This window comes from Tachyglossus aculeatus, chromosome 12, assembly GCF_015852505.1.
Source record: "Tachyglossus aculeatus isolate mTacAcu1 chromosome 12, mTacAcu1.pri, whole genome shotgun sequence".
In the NCBI taxonomy this organism is placed as follows: domain Eukaryota; kingdom Metazoa; phylum Chordata; class Mammalia; order Monotremata; family Tachyglossidae; genus Tachyglossus; species Tachyglossus aculeatus.
In genome coordinates, this window is record NC_052077.1 from 21,231,895 (window position 1) to 21,258,101 (window position 26,207).

Consider the following 26,207-nt stretch of genomic DNA (forward strand, 5'->3'; position numbering starts at 1 on the left):
CTCATCTCCATGGTTGTGCTGTTTCTAGGACTTGCTAACTGGTTTCCTAATCAAAATGGAGGCTGGGTCACGGGGCATTTCTCAAGGGTAACAGTCTCATTATTCCCTGCCCAACTGCACAAGGTTAGAGATGCATACAAAGCATAAATTGTCTATTTCCTGACAAGCAGAATTCAATCAATTATTGAGTATATTCTATGTGCACAACACTGCACTAAGATCTTGGAACAGTACAACAGAGTTAGAAGACGGTTCCTGGCCACAGGGAGTTTACAGTTTAGAGGGACACACCCCACAAAAATTAGAAATACAAGGAGGAAGCAATGCAAAATTGGTATAAGTGCTTAAATAGTAAAGTAAGTTGATATGTGTTTTAATTGGCGTAGACCTCCTGGAGACACGATTTCAGAAGGGTGGTTTTGAAGCGGGAGAGGAAAGAGGATACAGGGAGGAAGAAAGTGATGGGTTGCAGATGGGAGAAATGAGAATGAGGCACAGAGAGTACGTTAGCTTGAGAAGAACAAAGAGGGCAAGCTGGGATGTGAAAGAGAGCAAGAGTAGATAGTTACATAAGAGGGAGACAGCGAAAGAATACCTTTAAGCCAAGTGGCAAAGGTTTTCTGCCCTATCCAGAGAATAATGAAGGTTTTTAAGGAGTGAGGAGATGTGTGCGGGATGACATTTTAGAAAAATGACCTGTGTAGCAGAGTGAAGTACGGATAGGAGAGGGAAGAGACTGTAGGAATTGTCACAAACTTTACACCATTTAAGCCTCCTGGTTTTTTTTTTCACATAAAAGATGTTCTGCATATATAGAATAGTTTATTTTATTGTGACTTCTTTGAAAAAAATGTACTTTTACAGATGTCTTTCAAGCAAGCATGACTAAGTTGTGCCAGTGGTTAGACTTATTAGTATTTTCCCTGCAAAAAAATATGAAAAGCGATAAACTTCATGACTTGTATTTCAAAAATCTGAATTCCCTTTTATGTACATAACTTTGACTTTTATGAATTTTCACTCCAGTATTTTTTTAAATCTATTAGATATCTAAAAAAAAAGAACTCTGGAAGGCAAGTGCTTTATACTTCTTTTTTCAAGAGCTACCTAATATTGACATTTTTATTTAAATTCAGGAGCTTGTGGCTTTGCAACTTTGACCAACTATTCTATCCTTTATTAAAATCACAGTTATCTTCACCCAGCTCACTAGCCCCTCTTTCTTTTACCTACTTCACCTAGAGCTGACTGTGAAGAGCATGTACTAAGTGCTTGGAAGAGTATACAATATAACAGAGTTGATAGAGATGTTCCCTGCCAACATGGAGCGCAGTCTAAAGAGGAGACAGACATGAAAATATATTACCTAAGTGATATGGGGCTGAGGGTGAGGTAAATGAATTGTACAAATCAATCATATTTATTGAGCACCTATTGCGTGCAGATTTGGTGACACTAAATATGTGGGTTGACTGAGAGGGATGAGTCGATCATAATGCCAAGGTTATAACTTTGTGAGTCAGGGAGGATGTTGGTGCTCATTCATTCATTCATTTATTCCATCGTATTTATTGAGCGCTTACTGTGTGCAGAGCACTGTCCTAAGCACTTGGGAAGTACAAGTTGGGAACATATAGAGACGGTCCCTACCCAACAGTGGGCTCACAGTCTAGAAGGGGGAGACAGAGAACAAAACAAAACATATTAACAAAATAAAATAAATAGAACAAATATGTACAAATAAAATAGAGTAATCAATCAATCAATCAATCGTATTTATTGAGCACTTACTGTGTGCAGAGCACTGTACTAAGCACTTGGGAAGTCCAAGTTGGCAACATATAGAGACAGTCCCTACCCAACAGTGGGCTCACAGTCTAGAAAGGGGAGACAGAGAACAAAACATATTAACAAAATAAAATAGAATAAATATGTACAAATAAAATAGAGTAATAAATATGTACATCTTCTCAGATGACTCTCATGAGTCTTGAGAAGATCTTGAGAAATCTACCCACTTCTTCATGCCTCTTCACACCTTTACAAACCCATTTGCACCCACTTTCCTTCCTTCCCTGACCATCATCTTCAACCACTCACTCTCTGATGGTTGCTTCCCATCTGCCTTCGAACAAAACTTCCTCTCCCATAGCTTAAAAAACAATACAAGACAAAACCTGACAAAAGCTTCTATGGATCCCATTGCACCATCCAGCTTTCAACTCATCTCCCTCCTCCCATTCTACCCAAATTTCTCGGATTGCACACATTAACTGCCTCGACGTCCTCTCCTCCCACTCCCTCACTGACCCCCTACAATTCAGTTTTCGTCTCCCTCACTCATTCATCCATTCATTCAATTGCATTTATTGAGCCCTTACTGTGGGGTAGAGCACTGTACTAAGTGCTTGGAGGGTACAATTCGGCAACAGATAGAGACCATCCCTACCCAACAACGGGCTCACTGAGACCACTCTCTCCAAGGTCGCTAACGGCCTCCTTCTTGCCAAATGTAACGGACTCTACTCCGAACCACCATTCCTCTCAACTTCTCGGTAGCCTCTGACACTGTGGACCTTTCTGCTTGTCTTGGAAGTATGGCCTCGACTTTTCTGACACAGTCCTCTCTCAAGCTCTCCTCTTACCTATCTAGCCAATACTTTTCTGTTTTTTGCACCAGCTGTTCCTCTGCTTCCCAGGTTCATCTCTGGGTCTCCATTTATTTTCCATCTACACTTCTTTGGGAAGTGCATATGCTTTCACAGCTTCAACTGCCACCTCTACATGTAAAACTCCCCAGTTTAACTTGTTAGTGCCCAAGTCTCTCTGCGCTTTCACATCACCTGCTTTCAGGACATCTCTGCATGACCTCCTGCCAAGATCTCAAGATCGACATGCCCCAAACTGAACTCCTTATCTTCTCCTTCACCTAACTTTACCATCGCAGCTCACAAAACCACCATTTTCTCCATATTTCTAGTCTGCAACCTTGGCCTTATCCTCAATTTCTCACTTTCAAACTCCTTATCTTCTCCTTCACCTAACTTTACCATCACAGCTCACAAAACCACCACTTTCTCCATATCTCTAGTCTGCAACCTTGGCCTTATCCTCAATTTCTCACTTTCAAACTCCACATTCATTCTGTCACCAAATTCTGTCAGTCCTTCCTCTATCACAATTCCAGAATGCACTGGTTCCTCTTCAACCATACTGCTACCCCGCTGGCCTGGCTTCTGTCATATCCAGTCTCGTCTACTGCCTTAAACTACCTTGCTGACCTCTTGGCCTCCAGTTTCTCCCTTGTTTCTAGTCCCTACTTTACTCTGCTGCCCGGATCGTTTTTCTAATTGTTCTATGCACATCTCCCCTCCTGAGTAACCTACAATGGCTGCCCACCCCTCTTTATATCAAATAGAAACTCCTGACCACTGCTTTTAAGGCATTCAATGAGCTTTCTCTGCCCCCTCCACTAATTCTCACTCTTTTTTCGACTACATTCCAGTTCACACACTTCATTCCTCTCAAGTAAGCTTACTCACTGTGCCTTGTTCTTGTCTTTCTCACCACTGACATCTTGCTCACCTGGTTCCTTCGGCCTGGAACTCCATACCCCTTCACATTCAGCAGACCACCAATCTCCCCTACTTCAAAGTTCTTCTGAAATCAGCTCCTCTAGGAGCTCCTCCCTAATTAATCTCTCACCTCCCCCCCATCAATTCCCCCCCAACCAATGCCACTTCAACTCTTCTGTGTCACCTAATCCCCTTCCAGTACCACTTACGCACACAATTATATATTTCTGGATTTACTCCTACTTGTAATTTATTTTAGTGTCCCTCTCCCCAGCTAGATAGAAAACTCACTGAGGGCAGGGATCATGTCTCAACGCTATCATACTCTCCCAAGTGCTTCATACAGCATACTCCATAGACCAGCAAGCGTAAAATAAATTCTCGTGATTGACTGACTGGCAAAGGAATGACCTGGTTTAACTACAACAACTAAAGTTTCACTAAAAGATGGAAAGATCCATGATTCTTGGGAAGGAGAAAACCTTTTGTCTCACAAACGCATCCCTGCACTTGTTCCATATTCCAGATTCTGAATTTTTCTGAATACCTCTTCCCTTTCTTTTCCGCAACATTCATCCCAAAGAGTCCCTTTCAACAGTATAAACTATCCAGAGCAAAGAAAGTTCCACCACTTTCCTGAATCCAACTTTGTTTTTTCACCTTCAAATGTCATCACCATTTATCTGCAAATAACTGTTTGACCCAAATACCCATACAATATTTAGCTTGACTGACTTACAAAGCCTTAGAAGATATTAAATAAGTATTAGCTATGTTTTCTTCCCTCCTAAATCCATTGTCTTCGCTCCCTAACCAGCTTGCCGGTAAACAGAGAGAGATTGATAACACTTTTAAAGGGGTTTTCGAACACAGCATCAGTCAAAATATAGCTATATAGGGCTGCCACCAGCACATACACACAAACACACCCTTAAAAATTTGCTATCTACCTGAATTAATATTTGCGTGGCACAGCACTTAAAAGAGATGAGCTGGGTATCCATTAAAAACAAGTATGTCGCTTAATTAATGCTGTGATCTCCAGCTACTGACCTGGACTGTACAATCCGTTATTATTCACTGTCCTATATATCATCTGTTCCTATTGCTGGTCTGTTCCAGGAAGACAGACAGCTGCAACACTATATCCCTGTTCAACCTGAGGACCATCTGACTTTAATTGTAGCACACAGCTTGATGTGGCTCTGGTTATGAGAAGCCAAAGTATCGTACTGTAATAATCTGGAAAAGCAGAAACCTGCCAACACAGGGCTGAAAACGGGGACTTGGGCTGTCTGGCTGCCTGACGGGCTGCAGGAAATATGATTAATGAGTAAGGTATAATGATATCAGGAACCCGATTAGCACCACAAAAAGGTCACAGATCAAAGTAGTATGCATTTCATGAGCTGCAATCATTGCAGAAAATCTGTGGGCTTGAGGTAAACCAAAAAGCAAAAGGGAGAAATTCCGTATGTGAGAACATGCTAACGGGAACATAAAATACTTTAATAATTGTTTAGTCTGTTTCAAGAGGTTGAAAAGGAAAGTTTAAAATGAATCAATCTGTACCGTACTGTAGCAAAGCTTTGTTCTTCATATTTCTTTAGGCATTACCAAAAATTCCTTCAAATGGACCACGGATCAGTCAATGCTGAAGGATTTTTTTTTTCCTACTGCAGGTTAGAAATATTATTTGGATAAAAGGAAATGCTATTTGCACTTGATTTGCATTCAGGGAAATAAGCTTCTTCATAGCATAAGTCAAAACAGCATCGGTCACAACTGTTCAGGGCAGAAACCCCAGGGTAATAATAATAACAATAACGTTGGTCTTTGTTAAGCGCTTACTATGTGCAGAGCACTGTTCTAAGCGCTGGGGGGAATACAAGGAGATGAGGTTGTCCCACGGGGGATTCACAGTCTTAATCCCCATTTTACAGATGAGGGAACTGAGGCACAGAGAAATGAAGTGACTTGCCCAAGGTCACACAGCAGACATGTGGGGGAGGCGGAATTCGAACCCATGACCTGTGACTCCCAAGCCTGTGCTCTTTCCACTGAGCCACGCTGCTTCTCTAAGGGCAATATGCAAGACACAAACCAGTCCAAATTCTAATATGACAATATGGCCATACTGAAAAATTATATACCAAAGCTCTTCTCGTTATGATATTAATATGAAGTTGTATACCAAAAGCAGACCCCAATGGAAAGGGTTGAGGTAACCGTCACCTTCTACTACCCTTGCTGATTTTGAACAAAAATAACACAGAATAAACTACTAAATGTTTTCAGTTGTCTAGTTAGAACAGAAGAAATGATTCAAATGTAATGACTGCGTTAAATTAAAGTGAAAATTTTAACATATCCAAATACCCCTTTTATAATCTTGACAATGGCAATGTGATTAAAAGACGCGTGTCCCTCAAACTTTAATTTTAAACACTTCTGAACTCCAAATTCCACTGACGATGTTTTGACAATTTATTGTTTTAAGTGAATCTCTTAAGAAGTGGATTAATACAGGCGCTACAAAATGGGAAATAACCTACCCATTTCATATTTTGGCTTTATCCCCTACAATTCTGTATATTCTAAATGAATGACAACCTGAAAACACATCTCTAAGTACTTTTTGCCATTTTATAAACCAAATTAACCCCAGAATGGTGTTACAAGTGAGGAATTTGGGGAACAGCAAAACTGAGATTAGGCAGTAAGGTCTGGAGGAGTAGACAGAAAACAGAGCTGGTGAATGATCAGGTAGAAGGATTTTCACTGCAAAACTACAAGGTCTCCCCAGCAAAACCACATTTGAACAAATTGTTTTACTCAATAAGAAAATCAGATCTATAATGTTGACCTCTGAATTTTTTAAGAATCACATCCAAATCCTTACTCAGAAAAGGTTCTTTTTAAATCTGATGAAAGAAATGGTAGAGGCCCACTTCCTAAATCTGACCCACGAGCTAAGATATAGGAAAGAGAACAGTGGGCAGCAGGTCATGTCACTTTCTCATGGGGCTTATTAATAACACATGTAACTAGTGACCTAGTCCTCACAGGGTCTTAAGAGTTGTAAGGGCCATGTAATTTAAGATTATTACTGATTTTTTTGTGTGGGGGGAGAGGGACGACAGCAAGGAAAAACGATTTCGTTTCCAGAAAAACTGTAAAAGTTTCAAATCGGAGAAGTGATTAAAAATCGTTCCAAAGCCTTCTCCACTTACCCAAAAAGTCCACTGACTTGTCACTCTTTCTAATAGATACGTCACTATAAATCTGAAAATTATGAGAGAATTGACTTCTTGAAAGCGGATATGTAGGGGTTCGAATGTTCACATCAGTCTCCACCCCCACAAAAAAAAGCAAGAAATAGCGTAACATAACTCCATCTGAACAGTATAAAATAAGCATTTATGTCTTTCAGTGAAAAGACTTAATGGAATCCAAGTGTATGTGTAGATTCATGGAATATGTGTCACTTTCAGTTATCCATATCAAAGCTTTGTCCAGAAGGGCAAGGGTTAATTATTACACACCAACACATGAAAGATGCTTAGAGAACAGGCCCCTGACAGATATCACAGATGATTGCTATCTTACCAGCCTGTTTATGCGAACAAATTCTTCTGAGGTTTTGGCCCATGGTGGAAGTTCGACATCAGACACCACTGTCCCATCATCCATCACTCCAAGATTATAATTATTGAAGTTGACAAACATCTCGGGGAGATAATAAAATTCAGGGATCAGCTCCTATATGTAAATGAAAGACAATGTTACAAATTATAGATGGTACTGGGTTTAGCCATTAAAAAAATTGATCCTTTTGGCTAAATGGTAATGAATAATAATAATAATATTATTATTAATAGTATTAGTAATATAACATATTAGTATAATAATATAATATATAATATATTATTAATATATCATTTATATATTATTAATATTAATACTATAACAATAATAAAACAGGAAAATTCTTCATTTCTTTTTCCCCACTGTAGCCTGACCTCTTAGCCCATTACTGACCAAATCTGATAAAGTCTTACAAGTTAGTAAAGCACTTGCTCTCAGGAAGCACTTCATAGCATGATTGACTTTAAAGAACACACCAGCAATATGCGGCAACAAAGGGAGCAACTTCTGAGATGCGGGCAGAATTAAAAAAAAAATAATAATTAAAGAAAACTCAGGATTCAAAAAATAAAACATTCCATTCTAGGAACATGACTAGGTATACCAGTGGTTATCTTCTGAAATTAAAACATTCCATTCTGGGAATCAATCAATCAATCAATCGTATTTTTATTGAGCGCTTACTGTGTGCAGAGCACTGTACTAAGCGCTTGGGAAGTACAGGTTGGCAACATATAGAGACAGTCCCTACCCAACAGTGGGCTCACAGTCTAGAAGGGGGAGACAGAGAACAAAACCATACTAACAAAATAAAATAAATAGAATAGATATGTACAAGTAAAATAGAGTAATAAATATGTACAAACATATATACATATATACAGGTGCTGTGGGGAAGGGAAGGAGGTAAGATGGGGGGGATGGAGAGGGGGACGAGGGAGGGAACATGACCAGGTATAGCAGTAGTTATGTTAAGGATAGTTTCATTCCAGATTTAGCGTAAGCAAATCATAAAATTACAAATGTCCCAATTTAAGAAAGGGACACGAAATGAGAACGCCCTCAGGGACTAGAGGAGATCAGTACTACTAGTCAGGCTGGGAAATCATTTCATAGCAAGTGACTAGTTATGCGCCTTAACAAGTGCAAACTGCACGCCACTTAACAAGCAGAAAAACAGGGGCTGTTTGGCTTTTATGTGCAATGAGCCCAATGTGTAACTATGTCAGAGGCCCCGTAGATCAGACTTGAAATCCAGTCTTGACATGGGTCAGTGGATCAGTGGTCTCTCAGTTACCCCCTCGGGGCCAGCTATGGCAAGAGCTGCTTTCCAAGCAGCTGAGTGAAACGGGAGGTCATCAGATGGTGAACAAGGTCAGGCCAAAGTAGCCTGGGCAAAGACGGGAAAGATCAAGCAGGAATTAAGCTATTATCACCTCCATCATCCATGTGAAACAGTGCTTGGTTTTGAATTGTACAGCTTTTGTTTACAATTACCTTAATTAACTAAGCAGGATCAAAATGAGCTTGTCTACCAAACGCCTGACAAGTACCTGATAACAAGGGGTTGGGAACCATTTGAATTGGACAAATGAAGGAAAGAGAATGAGGAGCCTGGTAACAAGGTTAAACGTTTATGAAATTAAAGAGCTGTTGTTGCACCAGTGCTGGAGGGCTCTTGGTTAGTTGTCTACCCAACAAAAGAGAAGAAAAAACAGGGCTATTATCACTGCTGGCCCAACAGCAAAGAGCTGCACTCACAGTAGTCTTGAGGACACAGATACACATACCACACGCTTAGCCCCTATGCTTATTTACTGCGATTTTTAAAAATCTCATCTTTTCTCCATGAGAAAGCTTTTACTTTTTTAATGGACACGGATCTGCTTTTAGAAGGGTCATGTTGAATGGCTGAATAGAAATAATTTTTTAAAATAATTATCCACTAATGCTTATGTTTTCCAATAACAGAGTTAAGCACTAGAAGTATTTAATTCATGAGGCAGCAGACGAATCCTGAATAAACCTCCCTTCTGTTTAAAAACAATGACATTTGTGTGGAGCTTACAGAATTTTTCTTTTCACCTGGAAAAAATGCAGACAAATCCCATATTTTCTGTCTATACATCCTTTTTCTAAGGAACTAGAAGTTTACATATCACATTTACCGGCACATTTCCTCTAGAAAAGAAAGGGGTGATATGTGAATAAACCCATTTTACATGACTGAGGCACCAAAATTTTAAAAGACTTATGCAGAGGCACACAATAAATTAGTATTAAGAGGGCATACACAGATTTTGACACCAGTTAAATGATCTTTTCATGAGTACATTCCTTACCTAAAGTGCATCAATATTACATCTTTGCTAAGATGTTCCCTTGGATGAATCCCTTTCCTTTTCATTCCTTATATAAAAATAAGTTTCCACCTCTGGGACTCTTTTCAGCACTGCCTTTATAAATTCTGCTTATGAACTCACACTTTAAAAAATAATCTCTAAAGTTTAACATGAGGCAATACTTCCCTTAAAATTACTTAAAAAGCCAAGTTTTTTCATTATATTCAGAATTTATTTTCCCAATCAATCATACTTATTGAGTTCTTACTGTGTGTGCAGCACTGTGCTAAATGCGTGGGGGAGTACAATATAGACAGAGTTGATAGACATGTTCCTGTCCACAACAAGCTTGCAGTCTAGAGACGAGACTCAAATTCCAGGCTAACTTCAAAAGAGTTTACTAGTGTAAACAATCCACATTTCAATAGGTCCCAATCAGTCCTTCAATACATTGATCTGTAATCCTAAACACAACAGATAATATTTCCTGGAAAAGGCTTAAACCTGGGAGCTCGTTGTAGGTAGGGATTGTCTCTATTGCTGTACTGTACTTTCCAAGCTTTTAGTACAGTGCTCTGCACACAGTGAGCGCTCAACAAATATGACCGACAATGAATAACATTTACATTTGAAGAATCTTCACTTCAATAAACTCCTGATTAATTATTTCTCAGAAAACAACTCCTCTGCCAATCCAGGTTCCTGTTCTGGTAAAATGCTGAAGATGGACAAATACTCAATCTTGAAAGTAGAATCAATCGTATTTATTGAGCGCTTACTGTGTGCAGAGCACTGTACTAAGCGCTTGGGAAGTACAAGTTGGCAACATATAGAGACAGTCCCTACCCAACAGTGGGCTCACAGTCTAAAAGTAGAAGCGGCTATCTCTATCTTTAAATGTATCAGGGAACCCAGTCAGGGAGAAACGTGGCTGCAGGTGAGGGGAGGAAACAGAACATGGTGGAGACCATGCCTGGATGTTCAGTGGGTGGGTGGGGGAGGGATTGGGAGGATTCTCAGCTGCTCCATTGGGTCTCATGGTTACCTTCCAATTCATTCATTCATTCATTCAATCGTATTTATTGAGTACTTACTGTGTGCAGAGCACTGTACTAAGCGCTTGGGAAGTACAAGTTGGCAACATATAGAGACGGTCCCTACCCAACAGTGGGCTCACAGTCTAGAAGGGGGAGACAGAGAACAAAACATATTAACAAAATAAAATAAGTAGAATAAATATGTACAAGTAAAATAAATAGAGTAATAACTACGTACAAACAAATATACATATATACAGGAGCTGTGGGGAAGGGAAGGAGGTAAGGCGGGGGGGATGGAGAGGGGGAGGAGGGGGAGAGGAAGGAGGGGGCTCAGTCTGGGAAGGCCTCCTGGAGGAGGTGAGCTCTCAGTAGGGCCTTGAAGGGAGGAAGAGAGCTAGGTTGGCGGATGTGCGGAGGGAGGGCATTCCAGGCCAGGGGGATGACACAGGCCGGGGGTCGACGGCGGGACAGGCGAGAATAAGGCACAGTGAGGAGATTAGTGGCAGAGGAGCGGAGGGTGCGGGCTGGGCTGGAGAAGGAGAGAAGGGAGGTGAGGTAGGAGGGGGCGAGGGGATGGACAGCCTTGAAGCCCAGGGTGAGGAGTTTCTGCCTGATGCGTAGGTTGATTGGTAGCCACTGGAGATTTTTGAGGAGGGGAGTAACATGCCCAGAGCGTTTCTGGACAAAAACAATCTGGGCAGCGGCGTGAAGTATGGATTGAAGTGCTGCAATGTACTCTCCCAAGCACTTAGTATAGTGCTCTGCGCACAAGTGCTCAATAAATATGATTGAATGAATGAATGTGCTTAACACCTTGTCAAGTGCTTACCAAATACCACAATTAGCAGCATTACCATTATTTCTCTAATTTAACTGAAAGACTTGAGCTTTTATGTTTGTTTCCTTTTTCTCTGCACTGGCCAGTGCAGTTTTTGTAAACACACTTCAAGTTTATGATATGCTGTGCTACCTATCTGAGGAGAAACTTCAACGCACAGGCCAGCACCTCTGAACTGGTTTGCCATATGACATAATCCAGCAGCTGCTGCCTTGATAACCAATGCTTTTTTTTTGCCACCCATTTTAACCAGCTATTTTTCTTGATTGCTGCTGAGCCAGAAAATCTGTTAAAATGCCTAGGTGGTTCTTCAGTCAAAAACCTTCACCACCTGGGATTTCTAATACTCTCATGCTCTCAATTCCCAGCTTCAAAGCTCTCTATTACCTCTCCCTATCTTACACACCCAGTCTTTTCACTTGCTACTCCTCTGCTTACTCTGTTTGTTAAGAACCCTGAATAGGTTATTGAAAGATCTCATAAGATCTCATAAGAACAGCACAAGAGTTTCTTCTACACTTACACCTTTCTTAAAAATGGAAGTGATGGCAATGTCTTTTAGGATTCTATGCCATTTTCTCTGGCTCCATTCTTTGAGGGAAAGTTCAAGCAGACACTCAGTAAAATCATGATGTTCTTCAAACTTTTTCCAAACACCATTACACTTGGATGGCTAGGAAGGGGCAGATCTGGGAAATGTGGAGGAAAAACTGAGAAGGGCCAATGCAGCAAAATAATGATAGCCAGGACGAGATACAGGTTTTGTAAAACCAGGGCCAGAGAGAGTAGCTTGGAGAGCCAACTGTGCTAAAAGCAGCAGGCAGGTCGAGAAGCAGTGTGGTCCCATGAAAAGAATAAGATCCTGGGAGTCAGAGGGCCTGGGTTTGAATCCCAGCTCCAACACATGCCTGCTTTGTAACCCTGGGCAAGTCATTTCACTTCTCTGTGCCTCAGTTCCCTCATCTGTAAAATGGGCGTTAAGACACGAAGCCCCAAGTGAGGCAGGGGCTGTGTCCACTATGATTAGTGGACACTATGATGATGTTGCCAACCTGTACTTCCCAAGTGCTTAGTACAGTGTTCCGCACACAGTAAGCACTCAATAAATACGATTGATTGATTGATTATCTTCTATCTACCCTATTGCTTAGTACAGTGCCCGGCACACAGTAATCACTTAAATACCATGTAAAAAAAAGTCAAAGAAGATTGGCAGAGATAAATTCAGGCTTTGCAACTAACAATCCCTATGACACTCTACACATTTGCCAGTGAGCCCACTGTTTGGTAGGGACCGTCTCTATATGTTGCCAACTTGTACTTCCCAAGCGCTTAGTACAGTGCTCTGCACACAGTAAGCGCTCAATAAATACGATTGAATGAATTTGCCCTTTGTTTGGCCTGCCCTTGTCTGAAATGCTTTCCACACTGGCTCGACAACATGTACTTCCCAAAGTCTCTGCTCTGAAGTGGTCAACCAATTGACAGATTTTAGACTGATTTGTTTGCTGTTGCTGGTTGCAAGCTGTCTGTCCACAGCTTCAGGAGGTTCTTCCATACATCTCCACAATGTGCCTTCAGCCCTCCTTGTTGCCATTCCATTCAGCTTCACCAGGTCTTTACGTATCCTGATGTCAGAAAAGGTGTTATGCAGTAAACCCTGCTTCAATGTGGGTAGCCTGGTTTAGACTTTGCTCATGATTCTTTCTGGCTACTGACATTGAACAGGATACAGCGATGATACTGATGGAAATGTTCCACAGGCAAGTTAAAAAGAAGTGAACTGTGAGCCTTCAGTTTCATCTGACGCTTGTTGCCAAATTTGCTCCCCACTGGGTCTCCTGAGGACCCGCTGCCTTTCTTCATTCCGTTTTCTACTTCGCTTATCCCCATGCATCGCTGGGCGACATACAGCTTAGGTACCACAATTCAGTGATGGCATTAAGTACATCCAAGAGTATATCTGTAACACATCTCAGTAAAAAATGGACTAGTAGAAATTGTAAACTACCATTTCATACAATCTTTTATTGAAGTTATTTGTACAATCACCTTCATCCGTATTTATTAAGCATATCCCTTATGCAATGCATTCTAGTAGGTCCTGAAATATTTATAAGTATCTAAAGAAAACCCTAGGAACCTAGCATGAAAGTACCCAAGTGTAATTTTTTTTCTTTCCTCTTTGTTTATGTGTCTATTATTTTTCTCTGGTTGCACTGTAAAAATTGCATAAACGTCACCATGAAGACTGCTTCCCTATTCATGTTCTTAATTAAATTAACAAAAAGGGCAGTAGGTCATTGGCCTGACAGTCTATATTTACGTGCAGAAATATACATTTTAATTTATATTTCCTTTTTTGCCCTTCTTTTTCCACCAGTCCCTGTTACCTAGAAATAGATTTTGCGTTTCTGCCTCCCCCTTGAGAACTTAAGTTCCTTGAAGGCAAGGAATGTATGTCTTGCTTCTATTGAACTCCCCCAGGTACTTATTACAGGGCTCTGCATCCAGCATATATTAATAAATACAGGCAAGTTCTCCACATAAGACATTACAAATCATAATGAAAGGCCCTTAAAATGTTTATGTAGTTTCATTGTTTGAGCTTTACAACCCAGGTTTCTTCTCTACACTAACCTCCTTCATGGAATTAAGTCTTGGGAGAGGGTCAGTTGCGTGGGAAAGGTTGGGGGGTGGGGGAAGGGGAGGAGAAACAATTTTTTAAAAGTCCAATTAGGGGTTGAGGAGGAAAGAGAGTTTAAGAAGGGCAGGAAGTAACCTGATCACCAGTTGGAATTACCAGGAAGGGTTGGCATGTACTTCAACTTCTAATTAGATAAAAGTCGGCTAACTGCCCTATCAGTAGTAGAACCTCCCTAAGTATAAATACAAGAATGTAGCTTTATTGCTCATCTCTAATTGATTGAGTAAACAGTTTGGGACAACTTGGGCAAAAGCAGGGTACCAGACCACGGTTCAGGAAACAAGCTACCAACACTGTTCCTGTGCAGAACTGAAACTAAAACTGAACTCAGAGCAGTGGGGGATAGTGCCAAGACATTCAACAGTGGCTTCCAATAATAATAATAATAATGATGATGATGACAATAATAATGTTGGTATTTGTTAAGCACTTACTTTGTGCCAAGCACTGTTCCAAGTGCTGAAGTGGTTACAAAGTAATTAAGTTGTCCCATGTGGGGCTCATAGTCTTCATCCCCATTTTACAGATAATAATAATGATAGCATTTATTAAGCGCTTACTATGTGCAAAGCACTGTTCTAAGCACTGGTGAGGTAACTGGGGCACAGAGAGGTGAAATGACTTGCTCAAGGTCATACAGCTGACAAGTGGCAGAGCCGGGATTAGACCCATGACCTCTGACTCCCAAGCCCGGGCTCTTTCCACTAAACCACGCTGTTTCCCACATTCTAGAGAACGTGAGCTCACTGTGGACAGGGAAAGGCTCTACTAACACTGTTGTATTCTCCCAAGTCCCTGGTCTAGTGCTTCACTCGCAGTAAGTGCTCAATAAATGCTATTGATCAATCAATCAATCGTATTTATTGAGTGCTTACTGTGTGCAGAGCACTGTATTAAGCGCTTGGGAAGTACAAGTTGGCAACATATAGAGACAGTCCCCTACCCAACAGTGGGCTCACAGTCTAGAAGGGGGAGACAGAGAACAAAACCTAACAAAATAAAATAAATAGAATAGATATGTACAAGTAAAATAAATAAATAAATAGAGTAATAAATAATAGAGTAATAAATAATAAATAGAGTAATAAATAATATTGATTGATTCTAAAAGACCACGCATTTGGCCCGGTGGAAACTATAAAAAAAGCACAACATGCCAAAAGATGGAACTGGCAGCAAGACTCCAGCTAACCCTGAAGGCCAGGACCAGGGGAACACTACAGGTCCCCGGACAGGTACGGAGAGCATGTTTTGCAGCCAATTAAAACCCAGAGCAGTAGGAGGGCAGGCCAGCCTTCTCCCATCCCCACCTCTGTACCTCACCCGGCCAGGGTCATGCCGGCTCAACCCAGGAACCTACTGGCTGCCTGGTACACCTGCATTTCAGGTCCTGGACAGACCCTGAGTGGCAGGTGGAGCCACAGCATGGCTAAGGCAAACCTCAATAATAATAATAATAATAATATAATAATAATGGCATTTATTAAGCACTTACTATGTGCAAAGCACTGTTCTAAGCGCCGGGGAGGTTACAAGGTGATCAGGTTGTCCCCCGTGGGGCTCACAGTCTTAATCCCCATATTACAGATGAGGTAACTGAGGCACAGAGAAGTTAAATGACTTACCCAAAGTCACACAGCTGACAAGCGGCGGAGCTGGGATTTGAACCCATGACCTCTGACTCCAAAGCCCGTGCTCATTCCACTGAGCCATGCACCTCAAAACCGGACAGGGCAATCCGGCACTTACTTTTTTCCCGGTGCCCTATTCCAGGTTGTTCCGGCTTATTTCCACCCCTCTTCCTATGAGAAAATTGGTTCCAATGTACGTTTCAATTTAGCTGCACTTTCCAAGAATCAACTGTGTCATAATTGCCTATACTGCTGATATATCGATTGAGACGATGTTCATTTTTTCATGACCTTTACAATGACAAACCAAATATCTACACCTATCAACCCTCAACGCTAAGCCTATTCTTTCGATCACCACGCCGGCCCCCTGTGAGAGAGCATCTGCCCGGGAATATTGTTATGAAAGTAAGCCTGAAGTCCAAGAATATATCAGGAAATACTGGAGCTCCTGTTTCCAGGTAGAGCTATGCTTGTGCCCAACTTCTTTTCCACACAATCTTCCAGACGCCCTTCGTCCCACCAGAGGTATTCTCACCAAGACAATGGCTCTCTTCATTTGAGTTTGTTCTCAAATATCGCCCCACTTCCCGGAAGCTATCTATTGGGATAGCAAATATGGGTGAGTGTATACGTATGTTTATGTATTTGTATGTTTGCGAATATAGGAAAATAAAAGCAAATGTGCAGTTGTATTAATAAAACTGCAATACATGAGAATGAGGCCATGTGGGGTATGATCTATGAATGGGAGAGGACTTTATCTTGAACAATGGGACAAAGTAACCCACAAACTGGAAAGGAAAGGAACCAGACTAAGGACTCTTCCTAGGAGAGGTGAATCTCCCTTCAAGTCCTGTTTTAAATAAATATGTTAATGTTTCTAATTTATGCTACCTTATTTTTCACATCTCTTGCTATTTAGTCTTATTTTTCTTTGTCATCCCAAACTGGGACTGTGAGTCCCTTGGGGGATGGAAACCATTTTTTATTAGTTTACTGGACTATTCATTCACTATTCACACACTTACTGCGTGTGGAGCACTAGACCAGGCACTTGGGAGAATACAACACCACTGGTAGAGCCTTTCCGTGTCCACAATGAGCTCACATTCTCTAGAATGTGACAGTCCAGCGAATAGTCCACTTTGCTCATAGTAGTGTTCGATTATTACCATAATAGTAATAAATAAGAGCCAATAAAATCTTAAAACTACAAATCAGAAGCTAAGAAAAAGGGATGTAAACAAAAAAATGGTATAAATGCATTCTAATATGTGTCTTGGGGAGAGCTGTTACTAAGCATTTAAACTATTTTGGGATAAAGCTTCCTTGTATATTCTATGACAGCATAAAGAGATAGTGATTTCCCCATTTCTATTTAGCACCACCACAAAATTTCCTTTTGGTGAAATAATTTACATTGTAATAAAGAAACATTATTCTGAAGCCCCAGTAGACATTATAAAAACTGTCACTTTAGAATTAAAAAGAAAATACACTCCATTTCCTTTTTCTAGATCTGGATAACGCTCCATTTCAAATTAGCCTAAAAGGACTCATTTATTTATTAATGTTCTGTCAGAGGCAAACGGACTCATGGATATCAAGACAAGTTACTTTAACTTAAATTTTAGGGAAAATGAAGCAAGAAAAGCAATATCACTAGCAGCACTGAAAAGACTAAGATAGTGAATTAAGAAACATCCCCATAAGCTGCAAGGTGAACAAAAACCTCTAAGTCACTCTTACCTCAATCTTCCCTGGGACTATTTGATCAGAGAGTATAATCTGATTCGATAGGTGAGTTCATTATATGTATATATGTTTGTATATATGCATACATATATACAATATATACACAATATATATGTATCCCTATATATATGTTTGTACATATTTATTACTCTATTTAATTTACTTGTACATATCTATTCTATTTATTTTATTTTGTTAATATGTTTGGTTTTGTTCTCTGTCTCCCCCTTCTAGACTGTGAGCCCACTGTTGGGTAGGGACTGTCTCTATGCGTTGCCAACTTGTACTTCCCAGGCGCTTAGAACAGTGCTCTGCACACAGTAAGCGCTCAATAAATACGATTGATTGATTGATAGATTGATTGATTGATTATGCATTCAGTCTCCTTGAGCCCCAGGGAGTTCAACACTGGCTAAGACTGGAGCCATCCAGCAGTCACCAAGCCGAGCTACTGGGAAAGGTTCCAACTAAACGCGCTCCTCCATTACGTCCATCCCTCCCCTCCACCCTCCTTACTCTATTTATTTTTACTCTACTTGTACATATTCTATTTAGTTATTTTAGTTTGTTAATATGTTTGGTTTTGTTCTCTGTCTCCCCCTTCTAGACTTTGAGCCCGTTGTTGGGTAGGGACCGTCTCTAGATGTTGCCACCCTGTACTTCCCAAGCGCTTAGTACGGTGCTCTGCACCCAGTAAGCGCTCAATAAATACGATTGAATGAATGAATGAATGAACTAAAATGGGCTGATAAGCCAGAAAAGTCCACGACTGAACGAGGTCTTCTGATGCTAAGGCTTTAGAGAACACAACCCTTCCTTCATCCTCCCTCTACGGACACGGCCTAGGCTCAATTGCTTAGTGATGTCACTAAGTGATCAAGTGCTTTATGGATACTGAATAAATATCACCGATTGACTGATTTGATTGCTTTGAAATGTGTTGAGGGCATTGAGAAGCAGCTTGGCCTAGTGGATAGAGCCCAGGGCTAGGAGTCAGAAGGACCTGTTGCCAACTTGTACATCCCAAGCGCTTAGTACAGTGCTCTGCACACAGTAAGCGCTCAATAAATATGACTGATTGACTGATTGATTGACCTGGGTTCTAATCCCAGCTCCACCCCTCGCCTGCTGGGTGACCTTTGGCAAGTCACTTCACTTCTGTGTGCCTCGGTTACCTCATCTGTAAAATGGGGATTAAGACCGTGAGCCCCAAGTGGAACCGGGACTGTGTCTAACCTGATGATTTGGAATCTACCCCAACACTTAGAAAAGTGCTTGACATATAGTAAGCGCTTAATAAATATCATCATTACTCCTATTATTATTATTATTGTTATTATTACTCCACAATAGTCGGCAGGAGCTAGGAGGCTCCCCAGCCGTGCCAGTGAGCCCCAGGTAGAACCCTGTCAGACCTGAAATCTCTTGCTCATTTCTCCCTTTCTCAACTCTTCCCCCTTTCCAAACTTTTCTGATTTCCACTCTTTGGAATCTATCAATTAGGCCACATTTTTATATATTTGTTCAAATATACATGCAAGATTTTTGAAATAATGATTCCTAGATGTCACTTATTTGTACATCTGAGAGAGAAAAATTACAGAAAATTATACATTGTGTACATACCACATGTACACTGTGTACATACTAAAACTCTACATTTATTCATTCCACGTCAAAATATTTTCCTATTCAATCAATCAATCGTATTTATTGAGCGCTTACTGTGTGCAGAGCACTGTACTAAGCGCTTGGGAAGTACAAGTTGGCAACATATAGAGACAGTCCCTACCCAACAGTGGGCTCACAGTCTAAAAGAGCTTCCTTCAAAGAGTTTACTTTCACAGTGGCCTGCATCCACTTCAATATTATTTTTATGCACTCTTCAAACTGCTTTCTTCAGATTCAAACAAGAAAAACAAATGTGGAGACAGTGGGAAAAACCAAAGAACAATCACAGAAAATACACTAGTCTACCATGCAATAAATCAATTTATTCTCCCCTCTAACTAATTTAGGGAGAGTGCATTTTGGCATGAAGGCGAAAGAGCTACATTTTAGCTAGATTTAAAGCTAAATAAATTCTGGAGAATAGTGGCAGAAGGGAGAGAGCTCACAAGATAGCTGATGGATACTGTCTAACACTGGATGTTATATATCCCTTCTTCAGAATAGAAAAAAAATAGACAAAAGATATACTTATAGCTTCTTATTCACAGTATATATTTCCATACCCAGGCACAATTTAACACTTATTTGAAATATATTGAAAGTATGTCTCTCCCTCCCGCCCACCCAAATGTGAAGAAACAGCTGAAAAGGAAAAAACAAATTTTCTCCAACAGTGATTTTGAAAAAATAAAGAATTTCAAATAAGGAAAATGATTTCAAGATAAATTAATAAGGGAAAGATGTTACAGTGAAACTGTTCATGACATGCATGTATTTACACAAATGTACACTGCTCAGTTTCCATGAAAGAAATGCAGTTACATGTAAATGCATCGTTGTTTTGTATCAGCATGCTTGTTTTGTAATCAGCAGGTCAGTCAGCAACTAAAAAATAGTATTTTTTTTTTAGCCCAAGTCCATTTTTTTCCACCATTAGCTATCAAAATGGAGTTACTGCAGGGGAATGGAGCGGTGTATGGCATTTTATCATACACAATAGCAGTCCAGTATTGATCAAACAATCTTATATGTAGATCAATGAACCAATCAGTTAATTGTATTAACTGAGTGCTTACTGTATGCAGAACACTGTACTAAGCACTTGGAAGAGTACACTATAACAGTTGGCAGACATGTTTCCCGCCTGCAACAAGCTTACAGTCTAGCTTATAGTTTAAATCTCTACAGATTCATTCATTCAATCGTATTTATTGAGCGCTTACTGTGTGTAAAGCACTGTACTGAGCACTTGGGAAGTACAAGTTGGCAACATTATAGAGACGGTCTGTACCCAACAACGGGCTCAAAGTCTAGAAGGGGGAGATAGACAACAAAACAAAACATGTGGACAGGTGTCAAGTCATCAGAATAAATAGAAGTAAAGCTAGATGTACATCGTTAACAAAATAAATAGAATAGTAAATATATACAAGTAAGATAAATAGAGTAATAAATCTGTACAAACATATATACAGTTGCTGTGTGGAGGGAGGGCAGGGGGTATGGGGAGGAGGAGAGGAAAAAGGGGGCTCAGTCTGGGAAGGCCTCCTGGAGGAGGTGAGCTCTCAGTAGGGCTTTGAAGGGAGGAAGAGAGCTAGTGTGGCGGATGTGTGGAGGGAGGGCATTCCAGGCCAGGGGGATGACGTGGGCCGGGGGTCGACGGTGGGACAGGTAAGAGCGAGGTACAGTGAGGAGGCTAGTGGCAGAGGAACGGAGGGTGTGGGCTGGGCTGGAGAAGGAGAGAAGGGAGGTGAGGTAGGAGGGGGCGAGGGGATGGAGAACCTTGAAGACGAAAGTGAGGAGTTTCTGCTTGATGCGTAGGTTGACTGGTAGCCACTGGAGATTTTTGAGGAAGGGAGTAAAATGCCCAGAGCGTTTCTGCACAGAGATGATCCAGGCAGCAGCGTGAAGTAAAGATTGAAGTAGGGAGAGACAGGAGGATGGGAGACCAGAGAGGAGGCTGATGCAGTAATCCAGTCGGGATAGGATGAGAGATTGAACCAGCAAGGTAGCGGTTTGGATGGAGAGGAAAGGGCGGATCTTGGCGATGTTGCAGAGGTGAGACCAGCAAGTTTTAGTGATGGATTGGATGTGAGGGGTGAACGAGAGAGCGGAGTCGAGGATGACACCAAGGTTGCGGGCTTGTGAGACAGGAAGGATGGTAGTACCGTCAACAGTGATGGGAAAGTCAGGGAGAGGGCAGGGTTTGAGAGGGAAGATAAGGAGTAGATGTCTACAGATGTAGACACCTCTAAGTAGAGATTATTAAATGTATTTCAGTTTCAAGTTGCTTCTGGGGAAAACTATTTGGGTTTTAATTTGAGAGATTTCATCATATTTGGAAGTAAAATGACACACAGATTAATCTGGCTACCAGATTTCTTAAAAGCATATTTTGCGTATCGTAGGCTGGTATCACTATTTAGCTAGTGGGTATGTATGTTACTGAATAGGATATATATTTATGTTTAAATTATAGAAATGTATGTGAATCTACACATGCACATATATGTGCAACTGAATGGTTAATATCAAATTTCAAAAAACAGATCTGAAAGACATTTGTGTTTTACCCTAGAAATCAAATCACTTTCTAAAGAAACCTTAACAGACCAGGAGATTGCCCTTTTATGCTATTTAATATGGCATTTCACAGCCATCTGCTCTGACAGAGAAAATTTGGTGAACTGAAGCAAAGTTTGTGTTTTTTCAATACTCTGAATGCACTTCTATAACGGAAGTATGCTTCATATTCATCAGAATAGAAGACTCAGCGCTGAATAAAAAACATATGTTCAGCATTTTTCAAAAAAAGCAACAGTGCTGAACTGAGAAGTAAACAATACTGACAGAATAACAGTTAAGCATTTATGATTTACAATTTCATCTGCCTTAATGATAGTATGATTATTTAAATTGGGAGATAGGACGTGGAGGTAGGTAACATGGTCTGATGTGGTATATCAACTCTTAAAATCAAAATTTTGAAAGGTTCAAGCAAAGGTTATATCACAGTGCAGGATTATCCCAAAGCTTTGATCAGAAATCCCAAGGCTTTCATGGAATAATGACAAGGATTGGTTGTGACCACACATATGCTTTAGCTTTCGTTATTAAAGTGGGATACCCACTGACACGAATTGCTGCTGCATTTAGCCTGTGTGACCCTTCTAATATCTACTGAGTCCAGCCATAGCACTAAACTTACCACATTATATCTGTGCAATAGCTCAAAAAAGTTCATCTGTCAAGGATGCTCACGAACTTGAAGTTTTATAGATTAGAAAAGCATACATATCATCAAGAAAATGAAAAGAAAGAAGTAATTTCTCTTCACAGAAAATTTTGTTTGGGCTCTAAATTAATTGCTGCTCCAAAACAGTGAATATGTGGCTATCCAACATTCAGGAGACAGTATTTCATAACCACCAAAAATTCCAGAAAAATAATATTTCCTCTATTGAAATAACATTTTGGAGAATAACATACATAGAACAAAATTTAAAATATCAAAAATTTAAAGCTTCTATTCTAGGACATAAAGAAATGGATGGCTATTTCAAGCTTCTATTAAAGAAACAGATGGCTATTTCTGTGGATATTGCAGTATACTGAATTTCCACCAAAAATTATCCCAAAGAATAAAAAATTTGAGAAATTAATATTTATTTTCATTTTCCTGCTGAAATTCAATGACAGTCCTTTAAAACATATATGTTCATTCATTCATTCAATCATATTTATTGAGCGCTTACTGTGTGCAGAGCACTGTTCTAAGTGCTTTGGAAGTACAAGTCGGCAACATATAGAGACAGTCCCTACCCAACAACGGGCTCACAGTCTAGAAGAGGGAGACAGACAACAAAACAAAACATGTAGACAGGTGTCAAAACCATAAGAATAAATAGAATTACAGCTATATGCATATCATTAGTAAAATAGAGTAGTAAATATGTACAAGTAAAACAAACAGAGTAATAAATATGTACAAATATATACAAGTGCTGTGGGGAGGGGAAGGAGGTAGGGCAGGGGGGAGTTGGGGAGGAGGAGAGGAAAAAGGGGGATCAGTCTGGGAAGGCCTCCCGGAGGAGGTGAGCTCTCAATAGGACTTTGAAGGGAGGAAGAGAGCTAGCTTGGTGGATGTGTGGAGGGAGGGCATTCCAGGCCAGGACGTGGGCCGGGGGTCGACAGCGGGATAGGTGAGAATGAGGCACACAGTGAGGAGGTTAGCGGCAGAGGAGTGGAGGGCTGGGCTGTAGAAGGAGAGAAGGGAGGTGAGGTAGGAGGGGGCGAGGTGATGGACAGCCCTGAAGCTGAGAGTGAGGAGGTTTTCAAAACAAGTATGTTCAACACAAGAAAAGATTATTACTTTCAAACAGGAAAGAACTATCACAAGCACACTACTGAAGGTAAAATACTTGACACCAACTCACAATTTCTGACTAGTCACCCAGTTTATGACTAGCAGGTCAAGGCATCATGCCTATATATATATATATTCATTCATTCAATCGTATTTATTGAGCGCTTACTGTGTGCAGAGCACTGTACTAAGTGCTTGGGAAGTACAAGTTGGTAACATATAGAGACGGTCCCTACCCAATAGCGGGCTCACAGTCTAGAAGGGGGAGACAGACAACAAAACAAAACATATTAACAAAATAAAATGAATAGAATAGTAAATATGTACAAGTAAAATAAACAGAGTAATAAATCTGTACAAACATATACAGGTGCTGTGGGGAGGGGAAGGAGGTAGGGCGGGGGTGGGGAAGGGGAGAGGAAGGAGGGGGCTCAGTCTGGGAAGGCCTCTTGGAGGAGGTGAGCTCTCAGTAGGGCTTTGAAGGGAGGAAGAGAGCTAGCTTGGAGGATGTGCGGAGGGAGGGCATTCCAGGCCGGGGGGAGGAAGAGGGCCAAGGGTCGACGGCGGGAGAGGCGAGAACGAGGCACAGTGAGGAGGTTAGCGGCAGAGGAGCAGAGGGTGCAGGCTGGGCTGGAGAAGGACAGAAGGGAGGTGAGGTAGGAGGGGGCAAGGTGATGGACAGCCTTGAAGCCCAGGGTGAGGAGTTTTTACCTGATGCGTAGGTTGACTGGTAGCCACTGGAGATTTTTGAGGAGGGGAGTAACATGCCCAAAGCATTTCGGCACAGAGATGATTCGGGCAGCAGCGTGAAGTACAGGTTGAAGTGGGGAGAGACAGGAGGATGGGAGATGAGAGAGGAGGCTGATGCAGTAATCCAGTCGGGACAGGATGAGAGATTGAACCAGCAGGGTAGCGTTTTGGATGGAGAGGAAAGGGTGGATCTTGGCAATGTTGCGGAGGTGAGACCGGCAGGTTTTGGTGACAGATTGGATGTGAGGGGTGAACGAGAGAGCAGAGTCGAGGATGACACCAAGGTTGCGGGCTTGTGAGATGGGAAGGATGGTAGTACTGTCAACAGTGATGGGAAAGTCAGGGAGAGGGCAGGGTTTGAGAGGGAAGATAAGGAGTTCAGTCTTGGACATATAGAATAGTACTGGCTAAAGGAAACAAATTAACATTTTGAGATGTATCATTTCATCCATTATTAAAATAAATACTACCACTTAAGTAAGGTAATGCCACATCCTATCACTAACCCAAAATGCCCACCTTTCCCACTGTGAATAAAAAAAAAAATAGTTAAACTGGCTTATAAAAGATATCCACCTCCATTATTTTTATGCATCAATTCCTAAGTTCCTAAGTTGGCAACCCAGAACTAGCATCTCCCAGAGATAAGTTTGTGAAACTAAGCCCTCATACAAAGGATGCTTGTAAGAAAATTGTTGCACCTGTGGCCCTGGGCCATAGCCACTGTGGAAAAGCAATGCACCTGCAACCCGGAATCACCACACTCTGAGAGAGGCTCCTACCGCCTCAGAGACCTGTGGCAGGATCCAGGTTGATGCTAAATACACCAATTAATTGATCAATCAATCACATTTCTTGACTACTTACTGTGAGCAAAGCACTATACTAAGCACTGGGGACAATAAAATATCATAGGGTTGGTAGACAAGTTCCTGTCCACAAGGAGCTTACAGTCTAAAGGAGGAGCTTACACAAAAGCTGCTGTCACTATGCAGGTCAGTGACCAGCACATTCGGATCATCAACAGGTCGAGGGCGACGAGTTTCCTGGAAACTGGAATTTTGTTACCTTGTCTGGGCTGAATGCCTTAGCAACCCTGGTAAGAGACAACAAACTATCCTTATTTCATGTTCAGAGTTGTCATTTATATTTTAGATTTCTGGGTGAAGGCATGAGCCAAGGGACAGAAAGAACCATTAGTATAAAAGACCTGGCCCTTGTTATAGAAGGCGGGGGACAAAACAAGTGTGTAACATCAAGGTTTGAGCAGTTTTTTCCCCAAAACTATTAGCAGCCAATAAAACTACAATGTACGGCAGGCACATCCCAGTTCTAAACTGCAAACTAAGATATTATGGATAATTTATACCCAGGTGTTAGTAGACTTTGTGGTCTATGAGGAAAAAATATGCTGTTAAAAGTCAAGAGATATCCCTAAGTCCTACTAATGATTATAATAATAACAACAACCGTATTTGTTAAACTTCCTAAGCGCCAAGTATTGTACTAAGTACTGGGGTAAACTCAAAATAAGCCAAAAAGACAGTCCTTGTGCCACGTAGGCTCACAGCCTAAAGAGAAGGGAGTCTAGATATGAGGAAACTGAGGCACATGGAAATTAAGTGACCTGCTCAAGATCACACAGCAGGCAAATGGCGGGCTGGAATTAGAATCCAAGCTTTACAAGCCTGTGCTCTTTTTGGTAGGCCAGTATCAGCTCTGCTGCTGAACGTGTATCTTTAGATAAAACACATAACTGCTCTACAGTGAGTTTCCCCAAATGTAATATGGGGGCAAAACAAATAATACATTGAAGATCCTTTTAAAAAAAGGTAAAATTATTTTTTAAAAAAGGATTGCTACCTTCTAAATGAAGACTAG

General features: G+C 41.0%; 1 protein-coding gene across 2 annotated transcripts in view; it reads right to left on the reverse strand.

Moving 5' to 3' along the window:
* The window catches only part of LRBA (LPS responsive beige-like anchor protein), a 634,690-nt gene that overhangs the window by 127,764 nt on the left and 480,719 nt on the right, over positions 1-26,207 (reverse strand). For both annotated transcript variants that reach the window (XM_038755081.1, XM_038755080.1), the window contains one exon: positions 7,185-7,337. In XM_038755081.1, coding sequence (XP_038611009.1) covers positions 7,185-7,337 — 153 coding nt within the window. The remainder of the gene's footprint in view (positions 1-7,184; positions 7,338-26,207) is intronic.